At 52.3% G+C, this 20,330-nt stretch overlaps 1 protein-coding gene across 5 annotated transcripts in view; it reads right to left on the minus strand.

Annotated features, from left to right (window-relative positions):
* Positions 1-7,443: 7,443 nt before the first annotated feature.
* The window catches only part of SLC29A4 (solute carrier family 29 member 4), a 31,756-nt gene continuing 18,869 nt past the window's right edge, over positions 7,444-20,330 (minus strand). For 4 of the 5 annotated variants that reach the window (XM_029058606.2, XM_029058604.2, XM_029058610.2 and 1 more), the window contains 7 exons: positions 19,613-19,741; positions 17,835-17,909; positions 16,363-16,628; positions 11,736-11,871; positions 11,114-11,301; positions 10,401-10,641; positions 7,444-9,445 (listed from right to left, as the gene is read on the minus strand). In XM_029058606.2, the coding sequence (XP_028914439.1) occupies positions 9,303-9,445; positions 10,401-10,641; positions 11,114-11,301; positions 11,736-11,871; positions 16,363-16,628; positions 17,835-17,909; positions 19,613-19,741 (1,178 nt within the window). In that variant the 3' untranslated portion in view covers positions 7,444-9,302. The remainder of the gene's footprint in view (positions 9,446-10,400; positions 10,642-11,113; positions 11,302-11,735; positions 11,872-16,362; positions 16,629-17,834; positions 17,910-19,612; positions 19,742-20,330) is intronic. The other variant, XM_029058605.2, reaches the window with a different exon arrangement.

The raw sequence follows: 20,330 nt of genomic DNA on the forward strand, positions 1-20,330 counted from the left end.
GGGGAGAGGGGAAGGGAGGGTTGGGGGGGGCGGGCGGGAGAACCGGAGGGACCCGGACGAAGAGGCAACGCTCGACAGACGACATGATTGTTTCTTGAACTTTCCTGACCTCGGGGGTCTCACAAGGAGGCGGGGCTCCGAGACGGAGGGAAGCGACCTGAGCTGAGACTGAGACAGCACTGAGGACGCCCCGCCAGCCCTTTCCCCCGCACAGAAGGGGCTCTCGCTGCCTTTCCTCCCCTGGAAACAGGGAGTTCTTGTGATCACTGCCACAGGGGAAGATGCGTGCATGCACATGTGTGCACGCGTGTGTGTTTGCGTGCATGGGTGGGTGAGAGAGTGTGTGTGTGTGTATGTTTGTGTGTGTGTGTGTGTCTCTCCAGCCTCCATTAGAATTCTGAGGTGCCCTGGGCTGGGGACACCTGGTAACCATCAGGGTATATCTGACGCCTCCTTCCCACCCTGGGCTTGGTCTTCTGGGGAAACATCCGGTTGGGCCGACGGGCCGCGGGAGAGGGAGGCAAGTCTTATCTCGAGCACCTTGAACCTGCCCTTGGCTGCAGGGTCGAAGGCAGGGGCGATTCATCTCAGGCAGCTGCTCAGTGCCCAGGGCGGCTCCCCCAGGAGCCAGGGGCCGAACGGACAGCATGTTGGGAAAGGAGGCGCCCCGAGGCCGAGCTCTCATCGGCCGAGGCCCGTCGGGGGGGCCTGGCAGGGTGAGGATGAACCACGAGACTCTGAGAGGCTGAGACACAGGGCCCCCGCACCACCCCAAGATGCCTGCAATCAAAAAAAAAAAGGTGGGGTTTTCTTTCTTTTCTTTTTTTTTTAAAGAGCTGTAATCTGAGAGTATCTATCTCGGGGTGGGTGGGGAGGGATGGGTTTAATGGAACCAAAATGACCATTCAGGATATGAACTGCATGAGAATTCTTCCCCTGCAAGGATGCTCCAATGTCATAATCCATTTGCTGGGGTGGGGAGGGCTAGTTCAGAGCCCGAGAGGTGTCTGGGGTCTGGGTAAGGGGCTGGGGCGGGGGGGGGGGGTGGTCCCTTTAGGCTGAGCCTGCAGCCCTTCGCAAGCAGTAGATGTGTGTGGGAGGGGGTCAGCAAGAGGGAACCTGAGGCTTGGCCCTGACGAGCTGCTAGCAAGGCCCATCTGGTCCCGCGTGGCCCCGTCCCCGTGGGAAGACCCACCCCCAGACATCAGGGTCCACCTGGCAGCCGACTGCCAGGCCAGCCTGGCCTCGGAGCCGGCGACAACAGCGATGGAAGGGGTGGAGCGGCACAATTCCCACCCCCTTGCACTTAGACCCGCTCAAGAAATGCACTGAATAGTGCCCCACGCCTTCTTGGAGGTGTTTCCCCCACCCAACCTCTCCCCTCATTACCCCCCAACAACCTCCCTGGGCACAGGCCAGCAAAAGGGTGACTTCATCTCTCCCTGTGGGGAGCTGCTGGAGGAGATCGACCTTTGAACCATTTGCTCTGCTACTTTTGATGAGCCCTAGGGAAGGAAGCCTGTGGGGTGAGGAGGGGGAACCCCCGTCCAACCAACCTCACCACGCTCACACTACGAAGAACCACAATGGTGCTGAATTGTCACCCCTTCCCTCCCCGCCCTCCCTCCCCTACTCACCCATCCTCCCTCCTCTACCCCCAATCAGGGCTCTCTCAAGAACCTGGTGGAAATTACTGTTTCTAAACTGTACAGTTTTAATGTACCGAAAAAACTCTTTAGCCCACCTGTATAATACGTCTTTAAATGGATTCAACTTTTTAATTATATATAAATATAAATATATATAAATATATATATAAATATAAACTTTTTAAAACTGTGAAAAAGTTATGAAATTATAAAGCGAACACAGTCTGACGTTAAGAATATTATTTTTTATTTCCTGTTGGATTGTGAGTGTAGAATCATCTGGGATCACCCACCTCACTTTCACGCACACTTCCCACCCCGAGCCCCTCCTCCCCCTCCCTTCCATGCCTAAAAGTGTACTGTACTCACCCCAACCAACTGTGTGCGGAAATTACAGAAAAACGAGAAAGAGAGAGAGAGAGAGAGAAAGCGAGAGAGAAAGCGAGAGAAAGGAACATTTTTATGCTCGTGCCCAATAGAAAGCACTTATCTAACCCAACGCCTTCTATGAAACACAAGGGTTTGTCCAGACAATCGTGAGGAAAGGAGAGCCAGGCTTTCATTTTGTTTTGTGGGGGGGATGTCTTTTTGTTTTGAAAAAAATTTTTTTGAATTTTGTTTGTTGGCGAATTCCGTGTGATCTTTTTTCATAAAAAAAATTCAATTGAAAAAAAAATAACCAACCGATCTTCTCTGTCCTGGTTTTTCCTGTGGGTTTCTGGGTGCCCCTATCCAGGGCTGGAGGGTACAGTGGGGGCAGGTGGGGGGAAGCTCTCTGAGGGCAGGAGATGGTATGGGAGGCAGCGACTGCCCTGGGAGAGAGACTGGCCGCACTGAGCAGGCAGGCGGTATGACCAGAGGGCGGGGTGGATGGCAGACAGATCTCGTGCAGGAGAACGGAGCTGGCATCTCCAGAGTGGCTGCCGAGGGGGCGGGCTGGGGCGGGAGGGGGCTAGGAGGGCTAGAGCTGGATGCACTGTCATACAGAAAAGGGTGACAGAGTAATAATTAATAATTGTGGTATTTGTTACTATGTGTCAGGAGCTGTTCTAAGTGCTGGGGTTGATACAAGATAATCAGTTTGGACACAGTCCTTGATCCACATAGGTGTCACGGTCTTAATCCCCATTTTACAGATGAGATACCTGAAGCACAGAGTAGTGAAGTGACTTTCCCAGGATCATACAGCAAACAAGTGGCAGAGCTGAGACTAGAACCCAGCTCCTTCTGACTCCCAGGCCCATGCTCTATTCACTAGGCCACGCTGCTTCTCTAAGTAGAAAGGGCTGAGAGACCAGCCCCATTGGCCCTTTTTGGTTAGAGTCGATTGGATGAGAGCTGTCCCCATCAGGCGGGGGGAAAAGTGAAGGACTTAATCCCCATTTTAAATGAGGCACGGCCAAGTTAAGTGACTTGCCCCAAGTCACACAGCAGGCGTGGCAGAGTCAGGATTAGAACCCAGGTCCTCTGACTTCCGGACCTGTGTTCTTTCCCCTAGGCAAGAAGCAGCATGGTGTAGTGGATAGAGCATGGGCCTGGGAGTCAGAAGGTCATGGGTTCTAATCTCGGCTCCACCACTCATCTGCTGTGTGACTTGGGACAAGTCACTTTGTTTCTCTGTGCCTCAGTTCCCTCGTCTGTAAAATGGGGATTGAGACTGTGAGCCCCACATGGGACAGGAACGGTGTCTAACCCAATTTACTTGTATCCACCCCGGCACTTAATAGAATTCCCAGGACATAGTAAGCACTTAACAAATGCCGTTATTATTATTACTAGGCCATGCTGCTTCCAACCTGTGCATTCTCTCACTGTTCTCAGTATGGTGTTCTGCGTAAAATAAGAGCTTAATAAATACTACTATTACTATTTCTTCTTCTACTCTTCCTCCTCCTACTCCAGCCCTAGAGAAAGAAGCAGGTTGCTAGAGCACCCTGTCCTCTTGAGGAAGGCAACATCTCCAATCAAGTAGTGACTTGGAGTGCTGTGCTCAGCCCTCGGCGTATATCGATGAGTACTGCAGGCCGAGCACTATGACCACTGTGATTGGGAACGATCAGTAGAATAAAAAAAAAGCAGTCTATGTCTTCGAGGAGCTTCCGAGCTACTGTCCACTTGTTTTCTTCCTGAGATAACTGTTCTCAGAGCCGTGTTCCTCTAGGTCCAAGCTCCAAGCTGGGGCATTTGATGGAGAGATGCGACAGGATTTCAGGTGACTCCCTCCCCATCCCCGCCGCCTCCGCCCCGAATCTCTCCAGCGTCCCGCGGGCCTGGGTTCGGGGTCTTAGAGACTAAGGAAGGAGCCACCCTCTAGGGGGTGGCCTCATGGGGGCACTTTCCCTCTGGCTTCTGGCATCAGGGAAGATTAGTTCTGCTTCTGCTCCTGCCTCCTTGGGAGGCTCTGGGATCTGAGCCCAGGCCATCAACTGCCCTTCCTGCCTCACCGAAAGGGACTCTGGGGGAATCAACCAGGGGCTGGAAGCGGAGTGGAGCCTATGGGTTCCTCCCTGGAGCAAGCACGCGCATGGTCCCGCCTCTCTGTGCATGTACCCACTCAGGCAGTGTTGGTACTACAGTCTGGAGCAGGGGCATAGCCAAAGGAGATAGGACAGAGAATAAGGGAAGGGACAATGGAGTGCTGTGGAGACCTCTAACAGGGGTGAGGGTTACCTGAGGGCAGGGACCCCTGGGTTGGAGAGACATTGGGGGTCCCCAAAGTAGCCCAGGGGGTGAGGTTGGGTCTCAGGAGGGTCCCGCCCATTGTGTCGCTCTTAGAAAGAAAGAGTGATGGTGTCCACATTCTTTCTGGGTTAGGAAAACCAAACTTTATTGGGCTTCAAACACAGAGCAGTAAAATGACTACCAGAAATAGACATGTAAAGGGACAGGGTGAGATGCCCAGGTCTTTGGGAGACACACACTCACAGTGAATTCAGCTCAGCCCATCATGCCTCCCGGGCCTTGGGCTGACAGAGTAGATAAGTTGTCTTGGGATCAGAATGGCTACCCCTTCCCTGCCTCTCCCCACCCCCCCACCCCCCACCCACCCCCCGGCCCACATCAGACCACTGCAAATCCGTTTCTCAAACTCGTTCTGAGAGAATAGAAACCACCACTCAGGTCATTCATTCCCTCTGGAAGAAGGTGAGCTGGGAAAAGCAGGTGTGGGCTAGTCCAACTTGGGTAGGGCAGAGGCCCATTATTGTGAGAATTGAACTCTAACGAAGGCCATGTCTTGGCCTCGGTGGCTGGAGAGGGGTAGTGGAGGCTGGCGCTGGTCTAACAATGGCTCTGGCTGTTCTAGGAGGTTTCTGGGAGTCACCTTGGCTATCCCAGGACGAGTTCCCTGACATGGATCTCCCCTCACAGGGATTAGGCACCTCGCCCTTCACTCATCACCACTAGAGTGGATGAGCCCACAGTGCACAGATTCCAGTCATACTGCATCTCCCACCCAGGTCCGGACCCAGTTAGGCTGGGGAGGATAGGGAGGGGAGGTCTGCGATCGCTTAGGGCAGGAAGGCTGTCCATTTCAAAGGTGGCCATTCCACAGCAAGATGCCCCCTTTGCCTTCGGCTCACTGACATGAGGCTGGGAGGCAGAAGAGAGGCTGGGCTAGAGGGACAACTTTGATGATCCCCAGTACCCAGCACTCATTAAGAGCCCTTGGTCAGGCCCAAAGGGATGTGATCTCAATAGTGCAGATGAGTCTCAGCCTTCCTTGGGCATATCCCATTGCACTCCAAGCCACCCCTACCAGTCACTGTGACTAGCCCAAGCTTTTAGGGCCGTGTCCCGATAGCCAGGGCCACCAGGAATCCTTTTAAAGAGTCTTATCCACAGGTCAGAATGACCAGAATATCTACAGATCTGACCCAAAGTCCCTGAAGATTGATGCACAGGGAACTACAGGCAAGTAAAATGTAAGGAAAGGCTTCCTGCCAGCAAGAATATTTGATGTTAGAATGGGACCCTCGGGAGGCGTGTGTGAATGTGTGTGTGTGTGTGTGTGTGTGTCGCTGGGGGAGGGTGACAGGGAGGGAGAGGAAGAAGGAAGATTGTCTTGGAGAGCTTCCATCCAAGATGGGTTTAGGCATAGATACCTCTAGGCAGGGGAATGGCCAGGTGACTTGTGGAGATCCTTGAGCCCAAAGACATGATGGTTCTATAAACAAAATCTAAAGCACAAAGAAGACCAAGGGACAGCACGAAGAACCAGACTCCTTGCCTGCTTAGCAAAATGCACCCAAGCTTAGTGTTTCCCCCTGAACCCTTTCTGGCCAAACCTAGGACTGTCCCAAGGCTGAATGAGAGGAGAGCTGAACCCCTCCCTCTACTAGAAGGGCCCCCGGTGCCAGTTCTAGCCCCAGCAATGAAGTAGGGAGGGGAAGGACCAAAGAAGAAACCAATAACGAGCCCCTGGATTCTCCTGATCCTGACCTGGCCATCAGACCAGGCTGGGCTAGCACTGAGCCAAACCCTAGGTTACTGCCCATGAAAGGTAGCTCCCCTCACCCTCCCACACCTTCCTTCCTGGAAATGAATCTGGATCCATGTCCATAATAGCTTGGAGATTAAGGACTAAAAGCCCTGGCTAAGTGGGACCATCACAATTCTTGGGGATTCTGCCCGGCCACCTTTATTCCAAACCCAGTCAGTCCCACAGCAGTGGTGGCAGCCATTTTCTGTCACAGGAAGAGGTTAAAGAAGCCATACTCATACTCATCGGCACCATAACTGTGGACACTGCTCTCTCTGGAATGGCCCTGGCAGGGGCTGAGCTTCTCCAGCAGCCGATGCTGGGATGGGGCTTTGCGTTTCCAGTCTGGAAAGAATCCCTGACTCATTCCAGCCCCAGCCAGGCCAGGGCCTGGCAAGGCCCCCCCTCCTCTCCCCACTGGCTCCCCACGGGAACTGACCCGTACTGGGCCGTGTTCCTGCCACTATTTCACTCTGGGGGTACTGCCATCAGAGTGGCGACTGGGGCAGAAGCAGTAGTTGCCTCAGGGGCCCTGGCGGACTGGTCGAGTGCCTAGTTCAGGTCTCAAGTGCTTACAACAGTGCTCTGCACAGAAGAAGCCTGGCCCATCCTGAGCCCTGTCTCCACTGGGGTCACTGGGCTGTGGTTGCCAATTCGGGGGAGCCCCTTTGCCCCCTTCTCCCTCCTGGCCTCCCCCACTCCCCCTTCCAGACCCTGGTGGACAGGAAGCAGGATCTGGAGCCCCAGAATGTTCTCTCGGTAACCTTCCCTCCGTGGTGGTTAAACACAGCCGCTCTTTCCATGTCGATGAAAGCTCAGGAAGACACAATACAATTAATAATAATAATAAATAATAATAGTACTTGCTAAGCACTTACTATGTGCCAAGCACTATTCTAAGTGCTGGGGTAGGTACAAGTTAGTCAGATTGGACACAGTCCCTGTCCTACATAGGTCTCACACTCAATCCCCATTTTACAGAGGAGGGAACTGAGGCCCAGAGAAGTTAGGTGACTTTGCCCAAGGTCATGCAGTAGACATGTGGCAGAGCCAGGATTAGAACCCATGACCTTCTGACTCCCAGGCCCGTGCTCTATCCACTAGGCTGTGCTGCTTCATCCATTTGGGTGGAGCCATCTGTGTGGAGGCTCAGGGGCTGGGGCCTGCGAGCATTCAAAGGTGCATAGGATGAGATATGAAATATAGTTCCAGTATTACAAAATCTGCTACATTTATATTTAAAATAGATGGAGTCTGATATATTTTAAAGATCATAAACTTCCAGCTGCTGTAATATTTTCTCTATCTCATATATATTCTCACAGATTTCTTTAATGATCAGAGTGATATATTTTTATGACGAGACAGACACACACACACACAATAAAACTCAGTGGCACATGTAGTGTTCCCTGCTGAGGGTACTACTGGATAGGAAAAGGCTGGGAATCCCTGCCCAGGCCCACACACAAGAACTCAGACAGGGAGAGACTGAAACCCAAAGACTTGAGACATTTTCTCCCAGCAACAACCAGCTCGTGTCTTTCCCAGGACCAGACAGGCCAGACAACCTTGGTCTAAGGGACAAGCCCACAGATTAATGCAGGCCCCGGTCTCCCACTTCTACTCCCCAGTTATCCCAGCCCCACTGCTCGCCTCAAGTCCCGGGGGACGAGTGCAGGATCACCACACCAGGACCATAGCTTGCTGGATTTTTGCAGGAGGTGAGGGTGTTGAGGGGAGGTGGGCTGAGGCACTAGGCTGGGGCACCTGGCAGCTTGAGAACAAAAATGCCATTAAGTCAAGGCCTCTGGGGTAGGATGTGACCCAAAAGAAACCCTCCAGTGAGCAGGCGAAGGAGAAAGTTTCAGGATTGAACAAAACTCCAAATTCTGCTGATTTTACCCCAAACAACCCTGGGCAGACCTGCTGCAGACCCTGCCCATAGTAGGGGAGGGAGAGTGTTGGGAGAATTCCCAGCCTTTCTCTTCATCCTCCTCACTGGCCTCCAATTCTCACCATCTTATTGCAGCCAGCCTCAGGCCCCCGAGTCATGCTTTCCACCCCATTCCTGCCCATTCCTCTGTGTGGCCATGCAGTCCCACCCTGAGCACCACCTCCCTTGGCTAATTCCTGTCCCCAAGGAAGGGAAGCAGTGAGGCTAACAATGCACAGAAGTTGTCACCCAGCCGGGTTACTGGACCTCTATCCGGCACCTCCCCGCCCCTGCCGCCGTCCCCGGTTCCATCTATCAGAGAACGATGCAAGTGCCTCTATCCACTGGATCTTTTTGGCTCGGTAAAACTGGCATGGGGCTCAGTGCCTAACCAGGGCTTCTCTCGTTCAAAACCAAAGCCTGGGCCAGCCCATTCCCTCAGGAGGTTATGCCCCATTTCTCACATTTCCCTTGGGGCTGGAGATTCCCTTGCCAGCAGGGTGCCCAAGGGCAGCCTGGGCTAAGTTTGGAAAGGCCAGAGAGATGGGGCTCAGGTCATCCTCAGGGACACCAGAGCTGTTCCAGCTGAAGACACAAGGAGGGGGATCCAGGTATTCAAAATAAGCCCCAAAAGGCCACCCTCCATCCTGATTCCCTTCTCCCAAGATCTCCGGGCTCTCTGCCTGCAGGCAGTTCCAGACTGCCCTTTCTGTGCCATTCCCGGGCAACAGTCAGTGTTCAGCTCATTACATGGCTCTGGGATCCTTTGAGGTATCTTAACTCCCACTTCTAGCCAGGCATGCCCCCTGCCCCCATTCCAAAGGGACCCTGAAAGGTCACCGAGTCAAAATCAAAGATACCAAGATGAGGCAGGAAAGCAAAAGAAAGGGGAAATCCAAGGAGGCTCTTAACAGGTTCATGAAGAGTGGAGGAAAGGCCAATCTCTTCCTGCCATCCTCATTTTTCACTGTCCAGGATGCTTGATTTTTGACACTCCACTCCAAAGCCAGGAATCACATTTCTCCCACCTGAGTTACCTAACCAACAGATGGGAGGGGAGCGAAGGAGTGGAGAGAGTCTATCCATCAACCCAAATACCTTTCTTGTGGGGACCAGGGAGAGAATGGAGTCAACACACAAAGGGAAATGAACCTGCCTCGGTCCAGTCCTCCCCATCTTGAGCCTCCAGCAGCAGTTGGGGGCCCCCTTCCCGTCCCAGGCCCCGAGGCCTGCCTGCTCAGTACCCTGCTGTGTAGGAGCCATTGTACGTTTCGGTGTGGAAACAGGTGCTGTGAGAGGTACTGGTCAGGCTGTAGGCAAAGTAGGCCACTGCGGAGCCCAGAGTCAGGCCGGTCATGTAGGACACTGTCATGGTGTTGCCTGAAAGAGAGAGGGGGATGGGGGACCAGACCTTCAGTACCCAAGCTCCCCCAGTTCTCTGTCCCTGCCAGGCCCTCCAGGAAAGAGGGTGATTCAGTTCTCCCAACCCTCCAGCCCAACAACTTGACAGTCGCTTGCATGCATGCTGGTCAAAGGAGCGGAAGTCTAAAGCCTGAAAGAAAGAAGGCTACCCACTGGGAGAAAGAACTCAGGTTGAGGGGAAGTCGGAATGTTCAGCAATATGGAAATATAATTTCTGGGGCTGGTTCTTTATATCTCTATTGGTGTCTATCGTGAGGGTGGGGAGGTCTGGGGATGACTGGGGAGGATTGGGGATAATAATAAGAATAATGGTATTTGCTAAGCACCTACTATGTGCCAAGTACTGGGAACGACTGGGGAGGGCTGGGGTTGACTGGGGAGAATTGTGGAGGGCTTGGGGAGGGCTGTGGAGGACTAGAAAGGACTAGGGAGGACTAGGTGATTTAATTAACCTATACCTACAGGGCAATGGTCCCAGCCAGAAAATGACTCTTGCCTAACAGCAGGGCAGTGTGGAGGCTCTGGGAGGCAGCTTATTCCACCCTCCTTAGTCCTCATGCATCAGTAATAATAACTGTGGCATTTGCTAAGCACTCACTATGTGCCAAGCACTGCAGTAAATGCTGGGGTACATACAATACAATCAGATCAAACACAATCCTGTTCCCTCCTGGAGCTACCAGTCTAAGAGGGGGTGCCCAGTTGGTTCATTTAGGCAGGGTTTTAAATACTCGTATCTGCTTCCCCTGGCTGGAGTATGAGCACCTCGCAGACCCAGGACTTCCTGAGTGTCTAGTACAGTGGAACACACCAAGTGGGCATCGAATAAAATCTATTGCTACCAGACCAGTCCCACGAATATCATTTTGTCTGCCCGTTGGCCTTGAAGTTGTCCCAGGTAGACGCCTCCTACCTGCCAGCTCTCGCTGCTCCGGGCTCACTTTGCCGGCAGCCAGGATCATGGGCACGCTGCCAAAGTAACCGTTGCTGATGCCCATGAGGAGGGAGAAGATGCAGGGCCAGGCAGGGTGGCTGAACGTGGGTTTCCCATTGGGGTACACACACATGATGAAGAGGGGGATGAAGATCACCCGCAGGCAGGAGTAGATGAGCAGGTGAGTCCCTCGCCAGTCGTAGGGCAAGGCTGCCAGTATCTGTAATGCACAAAATCTAGAGCTGAGCCCAAGCCAGAGTTGGCTTCCAGGGTTAGTCTGGAGCATTGGGTGCGTTGCTCTGGATGGGCAAAGAGTTCCAAATCATCTCGCTCTAGAACACACCAGGAATGAGAGGCCCAAGGATTGTCCTGCCCCTGGATGAAGGGATTTCTGCCATGAAAACTCAGAGCTTGAACATTCCCAACTTAGGACTGTCCCCTGACTCACTAGACCAGAGTCTAGAACCCTTTAATGAATGTTCTGGGGCAGCGGCCAGAAGGAAGGAGGTCTCCACAGTCAGAGACGCCTTATTTCTCCCGTGGCACTGAATGCTCCTTCACAGGAACTCCAGGACCCTGGTGTCGTGTCAACCCAAGGGGGGCGAGACCCACAGCCACGCCACAGACAGACCAGGCAACCCTTCCCCGAGGCCCAGTGAAATCCCCTCCCTTCCCCAAGCAAGCCCCCCTACCTTGCCCACGAAATCCGAGAGGTTGAAGATGGCCATGATGAGAATCGGGAGCCACTCCCCAAGAGTGCAGTTCCGGATCTCCGACTCCAGTCCCGGGAAGAGGCACAGGGTGATGAAGTAGGACATCGCAATGGAGAGCATGTAGGCCCAGATCACCCGGGACACCACATAGCGGTGTAACATCATGTCTGCGGGGAACACACGGATCCCCTGTCACCCTTCCTCCTCTTTCCCTGCTAACAGGGAACTGGAGCCCACAGGGATGGTAATGCTGGGGCCCCTTTTTGCGTCTCGCTGACGGGCAGAAGTATCTGCAGGGGAAACCAAGTGGAGCTGCCAAGTATGATCTGAGAATGTCCCAAGTCATGATCTTACCTGTCCTTCCCGACTCCCCGCCCCCCTTGGACCCACCTGGCGGGATCAAAAAAGCTCAGATGACGGGAGAGGTCCTTCCCTCCCAGAGTCCCCCACAACAAGGAGCAGAGTCAAAGACTCTCCCCTCCACCACTGTGACTCCTCTGACCTCCCCAGCCCCTCAGTGGGGGAAATGAGACTCAGGTCACCGGCTGGGGACTCCCCAGTGCAAAGAGCCACTTGACCTCAAGGTCTCCCCTTTCCCTACCTCGGAAACTGGGCCAGCTCCTTTTGATTTTAGGCCGTGGGACGTCAAACCTCATGTAGGTGCCGCTGCCGGCCAGTTCAGCTTCAGGCCCCAGGCTGCCCGGGGGGGAGCCACCCTGGGCTTGAGGCCGGTTCTCCTGCAGAAGCCATCAGAGGGAAAGAGCCAGCATCAGCTTGGGGAGGGAATCTGGGCCCACTGCTCAACAGAGACTCACCACGCAAGGAGCGGAGGAACTTGGGGGCTTTACATCTTTGTTCTCCACAGATCCTATTTCCTGGCAGGACTGGCTAGGAGCGGGGAGAGAAGGCAGCTGGCCCAGCAGACTTTAGACACTGTTTCCTTTCCAGGAACCATGAAGGAGGGTGACAGTAATCATTATAATAATTGTTAAGCACTTACTATGGGTCAAGCGCTGTACTAAGTGTTGGGGTGGATACAAAGATAATCAGGTCCCACATGGGACTCGCAATCTAAGTAGGAGGGAGAACGGTTATTGAATCCCCATTTTGCAGATGAGGGAACTGTGGCATAGAGAAGTTAAGTGACTTGCCCAAGGTCACCCAGCAGACGAGTGGCAGAACAGGGATTAGAACCCAGGTCCTCCGACTCAGTCTGTCAATCGTATTTATTGAGCCCTTACTCTGTGCAGAGCACTACAGTAAGCGCTTGGGATAGTACAATATAACAATACTCAGACACCCAGGACCATGCTCTTTCCACTAGACCATGTTGCACCTGATCCCATAACACCCAGACTTCTGGGTTTGGAGTGGGATAGGTCTAGTCTAGGACTCAGCTGTGGTGTAGAGAGGGCGCTTAGAAGTCTGACCAGTCTGATCCAGGGATGTCATAGACCCGGACTAACCCAAACCCACAGTCTGGTAAATCTAGACTGCAAGCTTATTCTGGGCAGGGAACGTGTCTGTTCATTGTTATATTGTTTATTGTTATATTGTCTGTATATAGTTATATTGTATCATATTGTATATAATATATAGTTATATTATATTGTTATACTGTACTCTCCCAAATGCTTAGTACAGTGCTCTGCACACGGTAAGCGCTAAAGCATAGGCCTGGGAGTCAGAAGGTCATGGGTTCTAATCCCGACTCCACCACTTGTTTGCTGTGTGATCTTGGTTAAGTCATTTCACTTCTCTGGGCCTCATTTACCTCCCCTGGAAAATGGGGATTGAGACTGTGAGCCTCACGTGGGACAGGGACTGCGTCTAACCCGATTTGCTTGTAACCGCCCCAGCCCTTAGTACAGGGCCTGGCACAAAGTAAGTGCTTAACAAATACCACAAATTATTAATATTATTACTACGACTGAATGAATGGATGAATCAGGGATCTGCAGCCCCAAGGTGTTCGGATGGGTCCAGCTAGGGGAAAGCGAGTCACTGGCATATCGGGTTCACAGTTTCCATCTCTCCGTGTCCCCAAGTGAGGCCGATGCAATTCAGCTTGTGTTAGAAGACTGGTGTTTTAATTCCCTTAATAGATGTATGAACCTCTGGAGGTACTTCAAAACTTAGACGGGGACAGACGATAGGAACTCTGAGGGAGCCAGAAAGCAGCAGCGGCGGCGACAAGAGCCACAGAAGCAGCGGCAGCACAGAGTAGGCTGAAAGAGGTTGCCTTATTAGAGTGTCGAGGCTTAGTGGAGCTGTTTTCTTCTGTCTCCTACCCCGGCTGTTGTGGCTTTCTGCTCCACCAGAAGGATGGTTCAGTTCTGCTCTAGATGCTCTGGGCATGTCACTCCCCTTCTTAAAACCCTCCAGTGGTTGCCTATCAACCTCCGCACAAAACAAAAACTTCTCACTCTAGGCTTCAAGGCTCTCCATAACCTTGCCCCTTCCTACCTCTCCTCCCTTCTTTCTTTCTACCGCCCACCTCCTCACCGTCCCCCGTTCTAGCCTATCCCGCTCACGACCCCTGGGCCACGTCTTCCCGCGGTCCCGGAACGCCCTCCCTCCTCACCTCCGCCAAACTAATTCTCTTCCCCTCTTCAAAACCTTACTTAAAGCTCACCTCCTCCAAGAGGCCTTCCCAGACTGAGCTCCCCTTTTCCCTCTGCTCCCTCTACCCCCCGCTTCACCTCTCCGCAGCTAAACCCTCTTCTCCCCGCTTTCCCTCTGCTCCTCCCCTTCTCCCTTCCCATCCCCTCAGCACTGTACTCATTCGCTCAACTGTATATATCTTCATTACCTTATTTATTTTGTTAATGAGATGTACATCACCCTGGTTCTATTTATTTGCTATTGTTTTAATGAGATGTTCTTCCCCTCGATTCTATTTATTGCCATCGTTCTTGTCTGTCCGTCTCCCCCGATTAGACTGTGCGCCCGTCAAAGGGCAAGGGACTGTCTCTATCTGTTACCGATTTGTACATTCCAAGCGCTTAGTACGGTGCTCTGCACATAGTAAGCGCTCAATCAATACAACTGAATGAATGGAGAGTATTCCTGGTTGAGTGACTGGAGGTGTTGGTGAAGCTGGGAACGTTGGTTGTTTTAAGAAGGGTGGGTAAGAGAGATGCCTGGAGGAGAGAGGGAGGGTTTGCGATGGAGTTGGGCACTTGGGGTGAAACTTCGCGACGACAGGTCCTCAGTTTCTCAAAAAAAACTTGAAAACCCGGTCTTACAGGACCCTCAACACCAACCGAAAATGTTGGGCACCCAAGATGGGCAAAGTACCACTAGATGGCGCCCATGCCTAAATAACGGATGTGCGAAGCCATTACCTGTTAAGGAGGGTTACGGCTGCGGCGGGCTGAGGGCCGAGCCTCTGTTATCATCACTATTGTTAATCGTATTTATTGAGCGCTTACTATGTGCAAAGCACTATACTAAGCCCTAGGGACAGTACTCTGTTACCAAGCAAACATTCCACCTTCTCAGTTAACGCTGCTTCGCTGTCCACCCAACCAGGACCCCTTCCCCTATCTTCTCCAGCCCAAAGTTACAGCTCTCCCCTATACCCACTCACATCTAGATTCCCCCTGCTTCCAACCTATGAGAGAAAAAGATCTGACTAGCCTCCAGGCTTAGCTGCTCAGATACTCTGAGGAAACTGAAGCAAGAGGAGGTGGGGGTCAGTCAATCTTGGGGGGTGGGAGGACTTCGCCTATCCACAGTGCTCTTTCTCACTTCCCATCCATCAGTTCCCCAAGAAATTGGCACTGGGATTCCCGGGGAAACCGAATATTCTCATAATTAGGGAATCCAATTCTTCCAGCACCTAAGTTTACTTACTTTCTGGTAACACGCTATTTGGGGGGAGGCACAGTATCCATTTTAGATCACTAGGGTACTGTTTTTGGTTTTCTTGTGTGTGATATTTAAGCCCTTACTACACGCCAGGCACTCTGCTAAGAGCTGGGGTAGATACAAGGTAGTCAGGGTGGACAGTCTACGTCCTACATAGGGCTAACCAGGGCGTTCTTTGCTCCTTGAGAAGCAGTATGGCTTCGTGGAAAGAGTACGGGCTTGGGAGTTGGAGGGTGTGGGTTCTAATTCCACCTCTGCCTTGCCTGCCCACCTCGGCCACTTGTCCGCTGTTTGACCTTAGACAATCCACTTAACTTCTCTGTGCCTCGGTTACCTCATCTGTAAAATGGGGATTAAGACTGTGAGCCCCACGTAGGACAGCCTGATTACCTTGAATCCCCCCCAGCGCTTAGAACAGTGCTTGGGACATAGTAAGAGCTTAACAAATACCATAATAATTATTATTGCATTCAGAATAATACTAATGTGGCATTTGCTAAGCCCTTACTAGGTGCTAAGCATTGGACTAAGTCTTGGGGTAGATATAAGGTAATCAGGATGGGCTTAGTCATCTGACATGGGGCTCGCTCTCCATTTAGCGGGGGGGAAAGTATCTTCTGCATCGTATATTCAGTGCTCCAGTGGGGAGCATGACTGATAGGACCGAGAGAGGTCAAGGTAGAGGTGCTGCACAAGCCACTAGCACTGTAAGCAATTCCTCTGCACCAGTTCTCTGTTCTGAAGACTCAAGTCCGAGGCTCATCTGCCGTTCTGGAAGGGTGACTGCCGTCATCACCATTACCAGTACATAAATGGTCCTCTAGTGGTCTGAAAGCTAATGGGCCTCCTAAGCTACTTAATACAGCAGGGGATACCTTGTGGCACTGGGAAAATTGGGCAAGACACAGCAATAACTTTTACAGGATTTTTTTCTTTGGAGATGTCAAAGCGCATTTATAGGTCAGCTCCTTTACTTGCGGAAAATAATCCTGCAGGGTCCTTCAAAGACCTTGAAAGAGGTCCAGTGGTCCAGTTTCCTGCCTCCAGGAAGTTAACTAAGTTTTAAAGATCTCTGGGGGTGGAGGTTCCACAGTGTCTCTCGGTTCCGGCATTTCCCTCCTAGACAGGAAGTAGTTCTCCCTCAAAGAGACCTTTCTCTTGGACAAAGATGTCAAGAGAGGGCAGGAGTGGGGAGATGGGAAAATTGAGGCTGAGGAAATGACTTGCCCTCCAGATCATCCAGTCAGATCAGCCAGCCAGCTGTGCTGGAGAGAGAACCCAGGACCCCTGGCTTCCAGTCCTGGCTTCAGCAGCCCACAGCTGGGGGAGCAGAAAAAGCAGGAGAGAAAACTTACAAATCTTACTTCCTCTGCAATGACATCATGGTGCACGCGGTAGCCGGAGCCATGGCCCAGGACGCCCTTGACCTCAGGAGCGCAATCCTGGGAGCGGGCAGTGTAGTAGCGGACGAAACGGGTGCGCCTCACCAGCAGGTGCAAGATCAGACACATGAACTCCATTCCGATAGAGATGAAGAAGAAGATGATGGTGTTCTCCTTCTCGTCCGACAGCAGCAGCTTGGTGAAGATGCGACTGAGGGAGATTATCACCCCAGCGGTGCCTGGATGGAACAAGAGGTTTGAGAGATCTGATCCTGGGGAGCTGGAGGGTGAGGGGAAGAGAGGAAGGGGGGCAGCAGGGCGGTGGGCCTCCCCAATCCGGGATCCAGGGCATTCCAGGAGTGGAAATTTGCCATCTTTTCGACACATTGATGATTCTCACCGTTGGGGAATTTAGCTGATTTGGGGCTGCGTCTCACTCAAGGCACTGGATAGTGCCTAACTCAGAGACAGCACAGCAAACCAGCAGGTTCTGGATTCTTCTTCCTCTGTACCCTCTCCCATCCCGTCCCCCACCTCTTAGCAGTTTTCTGCCACAGGCCTTCTACTGACGAACAACATGGCCTAGTGGAAAGAGCACCAGCCTAGGAGTCAGAAGACTTGGGTTCTAATCCTGGCTCTGTCACTTGCCCGCTGCCTGATCTTGGGCAGTCACAACTTCCCTGTGCTTCAGTTTCCTCATCTTAAAATGGGGGAGAAAAAAAACGGTTCTCTCTTCCCCTGAGAATGCGAACCCCAAATGGGACAAGGACTGTGTATGACCTGATTGTTTTGTATCTACCTCAGCATGTAGAACTGTGCTTGACATATAATAAATGCTTTACAAACAGTACAATAATGATAATTATTATTATTATTAGGTTGACCCTAACACCCAACCCCCATTCCCTGTTCACTTCCAGCTCCTCCTGATGCTCCCTCAATGTGGAGGTTACAGGGCCACCAGAGAAACAACTAGAGGGGTTTGGAAGGAGGCAGAAAGAGGTGACTGTGTGGGGAGGTGAGTGCAAGCAAGATGGACAGGACTTCTGCAGTAGCCAGGTATCAGACATTGAATTAATCTTCCCACTGGCCAGGAGGCTCTCTCCGCTCTCTCCATCAGCTTTCCTTGCTCTAGGTCAGCTCCCCTAACTAGGTGGGTGAAATGAGACCTGGCCCACCACTGCCTTGGGACCAGCTGTACAGCTGACCACCCTCTGTCCACTCCGGGACTGCCAGGATTCCTGAAAGTGAATAGCAGAGTCTCCTCAGACCCTGGACATTACCTCTGGTTACCTCCAAAAACCCTCCTCTCATGTCTGCATCCTCCCACAAAATAATTTCCTGGTTGGCCAGTAGTCCAGCGATTAGAATTCACCCATCCTGGAAGTTTAGGGCCTGGTTAGTTTGGGAGTCTGGGGCATGGTCAGCTAGACACGGATACTCACTCTCTCCTGTCATCACCCCCTGTGTGTACCTCTTGGGCAGCATTCCCGTGTAGCCGTAGAAACTGGATTGCTGCACTTAAAGAGAGAGAAGCAGACGAGAGAGAAAAAAAGAGACAAATAATGACTTTCCCCCTGGGATCCCAAGATGCAGCTCACTTGGGGCAGAGTCTGTGACCCTTGGCACCTTCCAGCGGGCATCGCAACCCACTGTGGACAGTGGGCATGCCTTCCCCTCTCCCAGTCTCCAGGTCAAAGGACCAAGTCAGGGTCCTACTGACCCTGCTCTGACCTAGCCCACAGCGGTGAGCAAAGCAGGACCAAAGAGCCACCAAAAAATATGTGGGACTTTTGGTTCTGAAACCCCCCACTCCACACCTCCTCCTCCTTCTCCCTCACTAGTGCTGGTGATGTCACTGGGTCTCTTGTTTGGGACACCAAGCTGAGGGTCTACTGGGAGGGAGGGAGGGAGGGAGGATGGATGAGAGAAAGGGAGGGAGGATGGGAGGAGGGAGGGAGAAGGACCAAGGTGGCAGAAATCACTCCTGGAATCCATATGTGCCGAAGGGGAGGGTTCTCCTCCCCTCATGATTCCCAGCCAGCTGCACTAACCCACCTCATAAAGCCGCCATAAAACAGCTCATAAACATCCCTGGGTCCTTAGTGACGATTAGCTCGAGGAACTGGAGTTTTAGTGGGTGCAAAACTTGACTGGCTTAAAGAAAGCAGATGGGGCTTCGCCTGTTATGACCAGGTTCCACTACCCAAGGACTGAGAGCAATGCTCTATCCCTGGGGGGATGTCTCCAAAAGAGCCCCCAGGCCTTCCTGCCTGACACTCTCCAGGAAAAGAAAAGCAGAGAGTAAAAATTCAGCTGAAAGCTTATGGCAACCTTAAAAAAATTCCACATCAGCCTGGATGGGAGGGTTGGGGGCAAGGAGGCATGAGCTACATGGACTGCCTGGTGGTCTGTGTCCAACATCTTGGAATGGACGCTGCTAGAGGGCCAGACTGCTGGGCACTCACTCTGCACAATGACTTGCACAGTGAGGAAACCCAGTGCAGAGCCTGGTTTTCAAGGCTCTCAGTGAAATGGATAAATCGGTGACTTCATCTTGCATTCCTTGGCTTTATCGTTGACTCATCTCTCTCCTTCAACCTACATAATAATCAGTTCAGAACCAGATGTGAGTGCACAGACCCGTCCCTTTAGAACAAAGGCCCAGGCAATATTTTAGCCGTTGCCAAGAAGAGTATTTATCCCTAGGTCTCCTGCTCTTCCCCTAGACTGTAAGCTCTGAGTGCAGGGATCTGGTTTACCTGTTGTAATGTATTTTCTCAAGTGCTTAGTACACTGTTCTGCACACCGTAAGTGCTCAGTTAATACCCACCGATAGACTGATTACAGTGTGTTCTTGCAGAACCCCACGATGAGGAAAACTCACACCGTAGTACTCACCTCGTCAAATGCCACACACGTGCACACATACCGCTTCCTCTGACACCGTGGCACGCTGAATCCATACAGATTCATGCTGTCGGATGAATGGTTCCTAATTCCCTATCGCCATTCCAAACACGAGCCCTGACGGAAGTGAGTGTGCATGTTGCAATGTCACAGAACGGAGAAGGAATATTACCTGGAAGATGGGAGTTCTGACCGAGTTCAGGGAGAAGGAGGGAAGAGAGGAAACCTGTTCCGGGCATGAGGGCCGGAGAAGGACCAAAGAAGATCAAGAGGAGGTCCCCGCTTCCCCTCTGCAGAGCCAGCAGTCACCTACCTGTGCAACCAAAGGCCACGGTGCCCACTGCAGCCAGGTTGATGGCGTATGCCTGCCTTTGGGAGAAGAGTTGCAGCCAGACGTCACAGATACTAACAAACAGGAGGGGTCCCAGAGCAAAGAGGTAGCCTGCAGCCAAGGAGACATTTTAGTACTTCAGGGAAGCAGCATGGCCTAGAGGATGGAGCACGGGCCTGGGAGTCAGAAGGACCCGGGTTCTAATCCTAGCTCCGCCATTTGTCTGCTGTGTGACCTTGGGCAGGTCACTTCACTTCTCTGTGTCTCATTTACCTCAACTGTAAAGTGGGGATTAAGACTGTGAGCTCCATGTGGTTCCAACTTAATTAGCTTGAATCTAACCCAGCGCTTAGAAAAGTGTGAGCTAAACAAATGCCAGTATTATTATTATTATTTGTAAAGGACAGGGAAGGTTGCCTCTGAGTCCTCAAGGCCAGGAGTGGGAGCTTGACCAATCCAGTACCAGGCCAGTACCAGAAGATTAGGGAAGCCCCAGTGCTCTGGCAGACCTGAGGTCATGGCTCTTGGGAGCAGCAGAGGAACAGTCTGCCTGGGGGCCCCGGGGCAAAGTTCTGGATCAGGGGCCCTTCTTCCCTTCTGGCTGCCATAGTGCCATGAATAGAAGAGAGGAGTTAGGGCAGTTTTGTGGGGGAAGCTGATAATCATGCATGAAGCAGCGTGGCTCAGTGGAAAGAGCACG

This window comes from Ornithorhynchus anatinus, chromosome 2, assembly GCF_004115215.2.
Source record: "Ornithorhynchus anatinus isolate Pmale09 chromosome 2, mOrnAna1.pri.v4, whole genome shotgun sequence".
Classification (NCBI taxonomy): Eukaryota; Metazoa; Chordata; class Mammalia; order Monotremata; family Ornithorhynchidae; genus Ornithorhynchus; species Ornithorhynchus anatinus.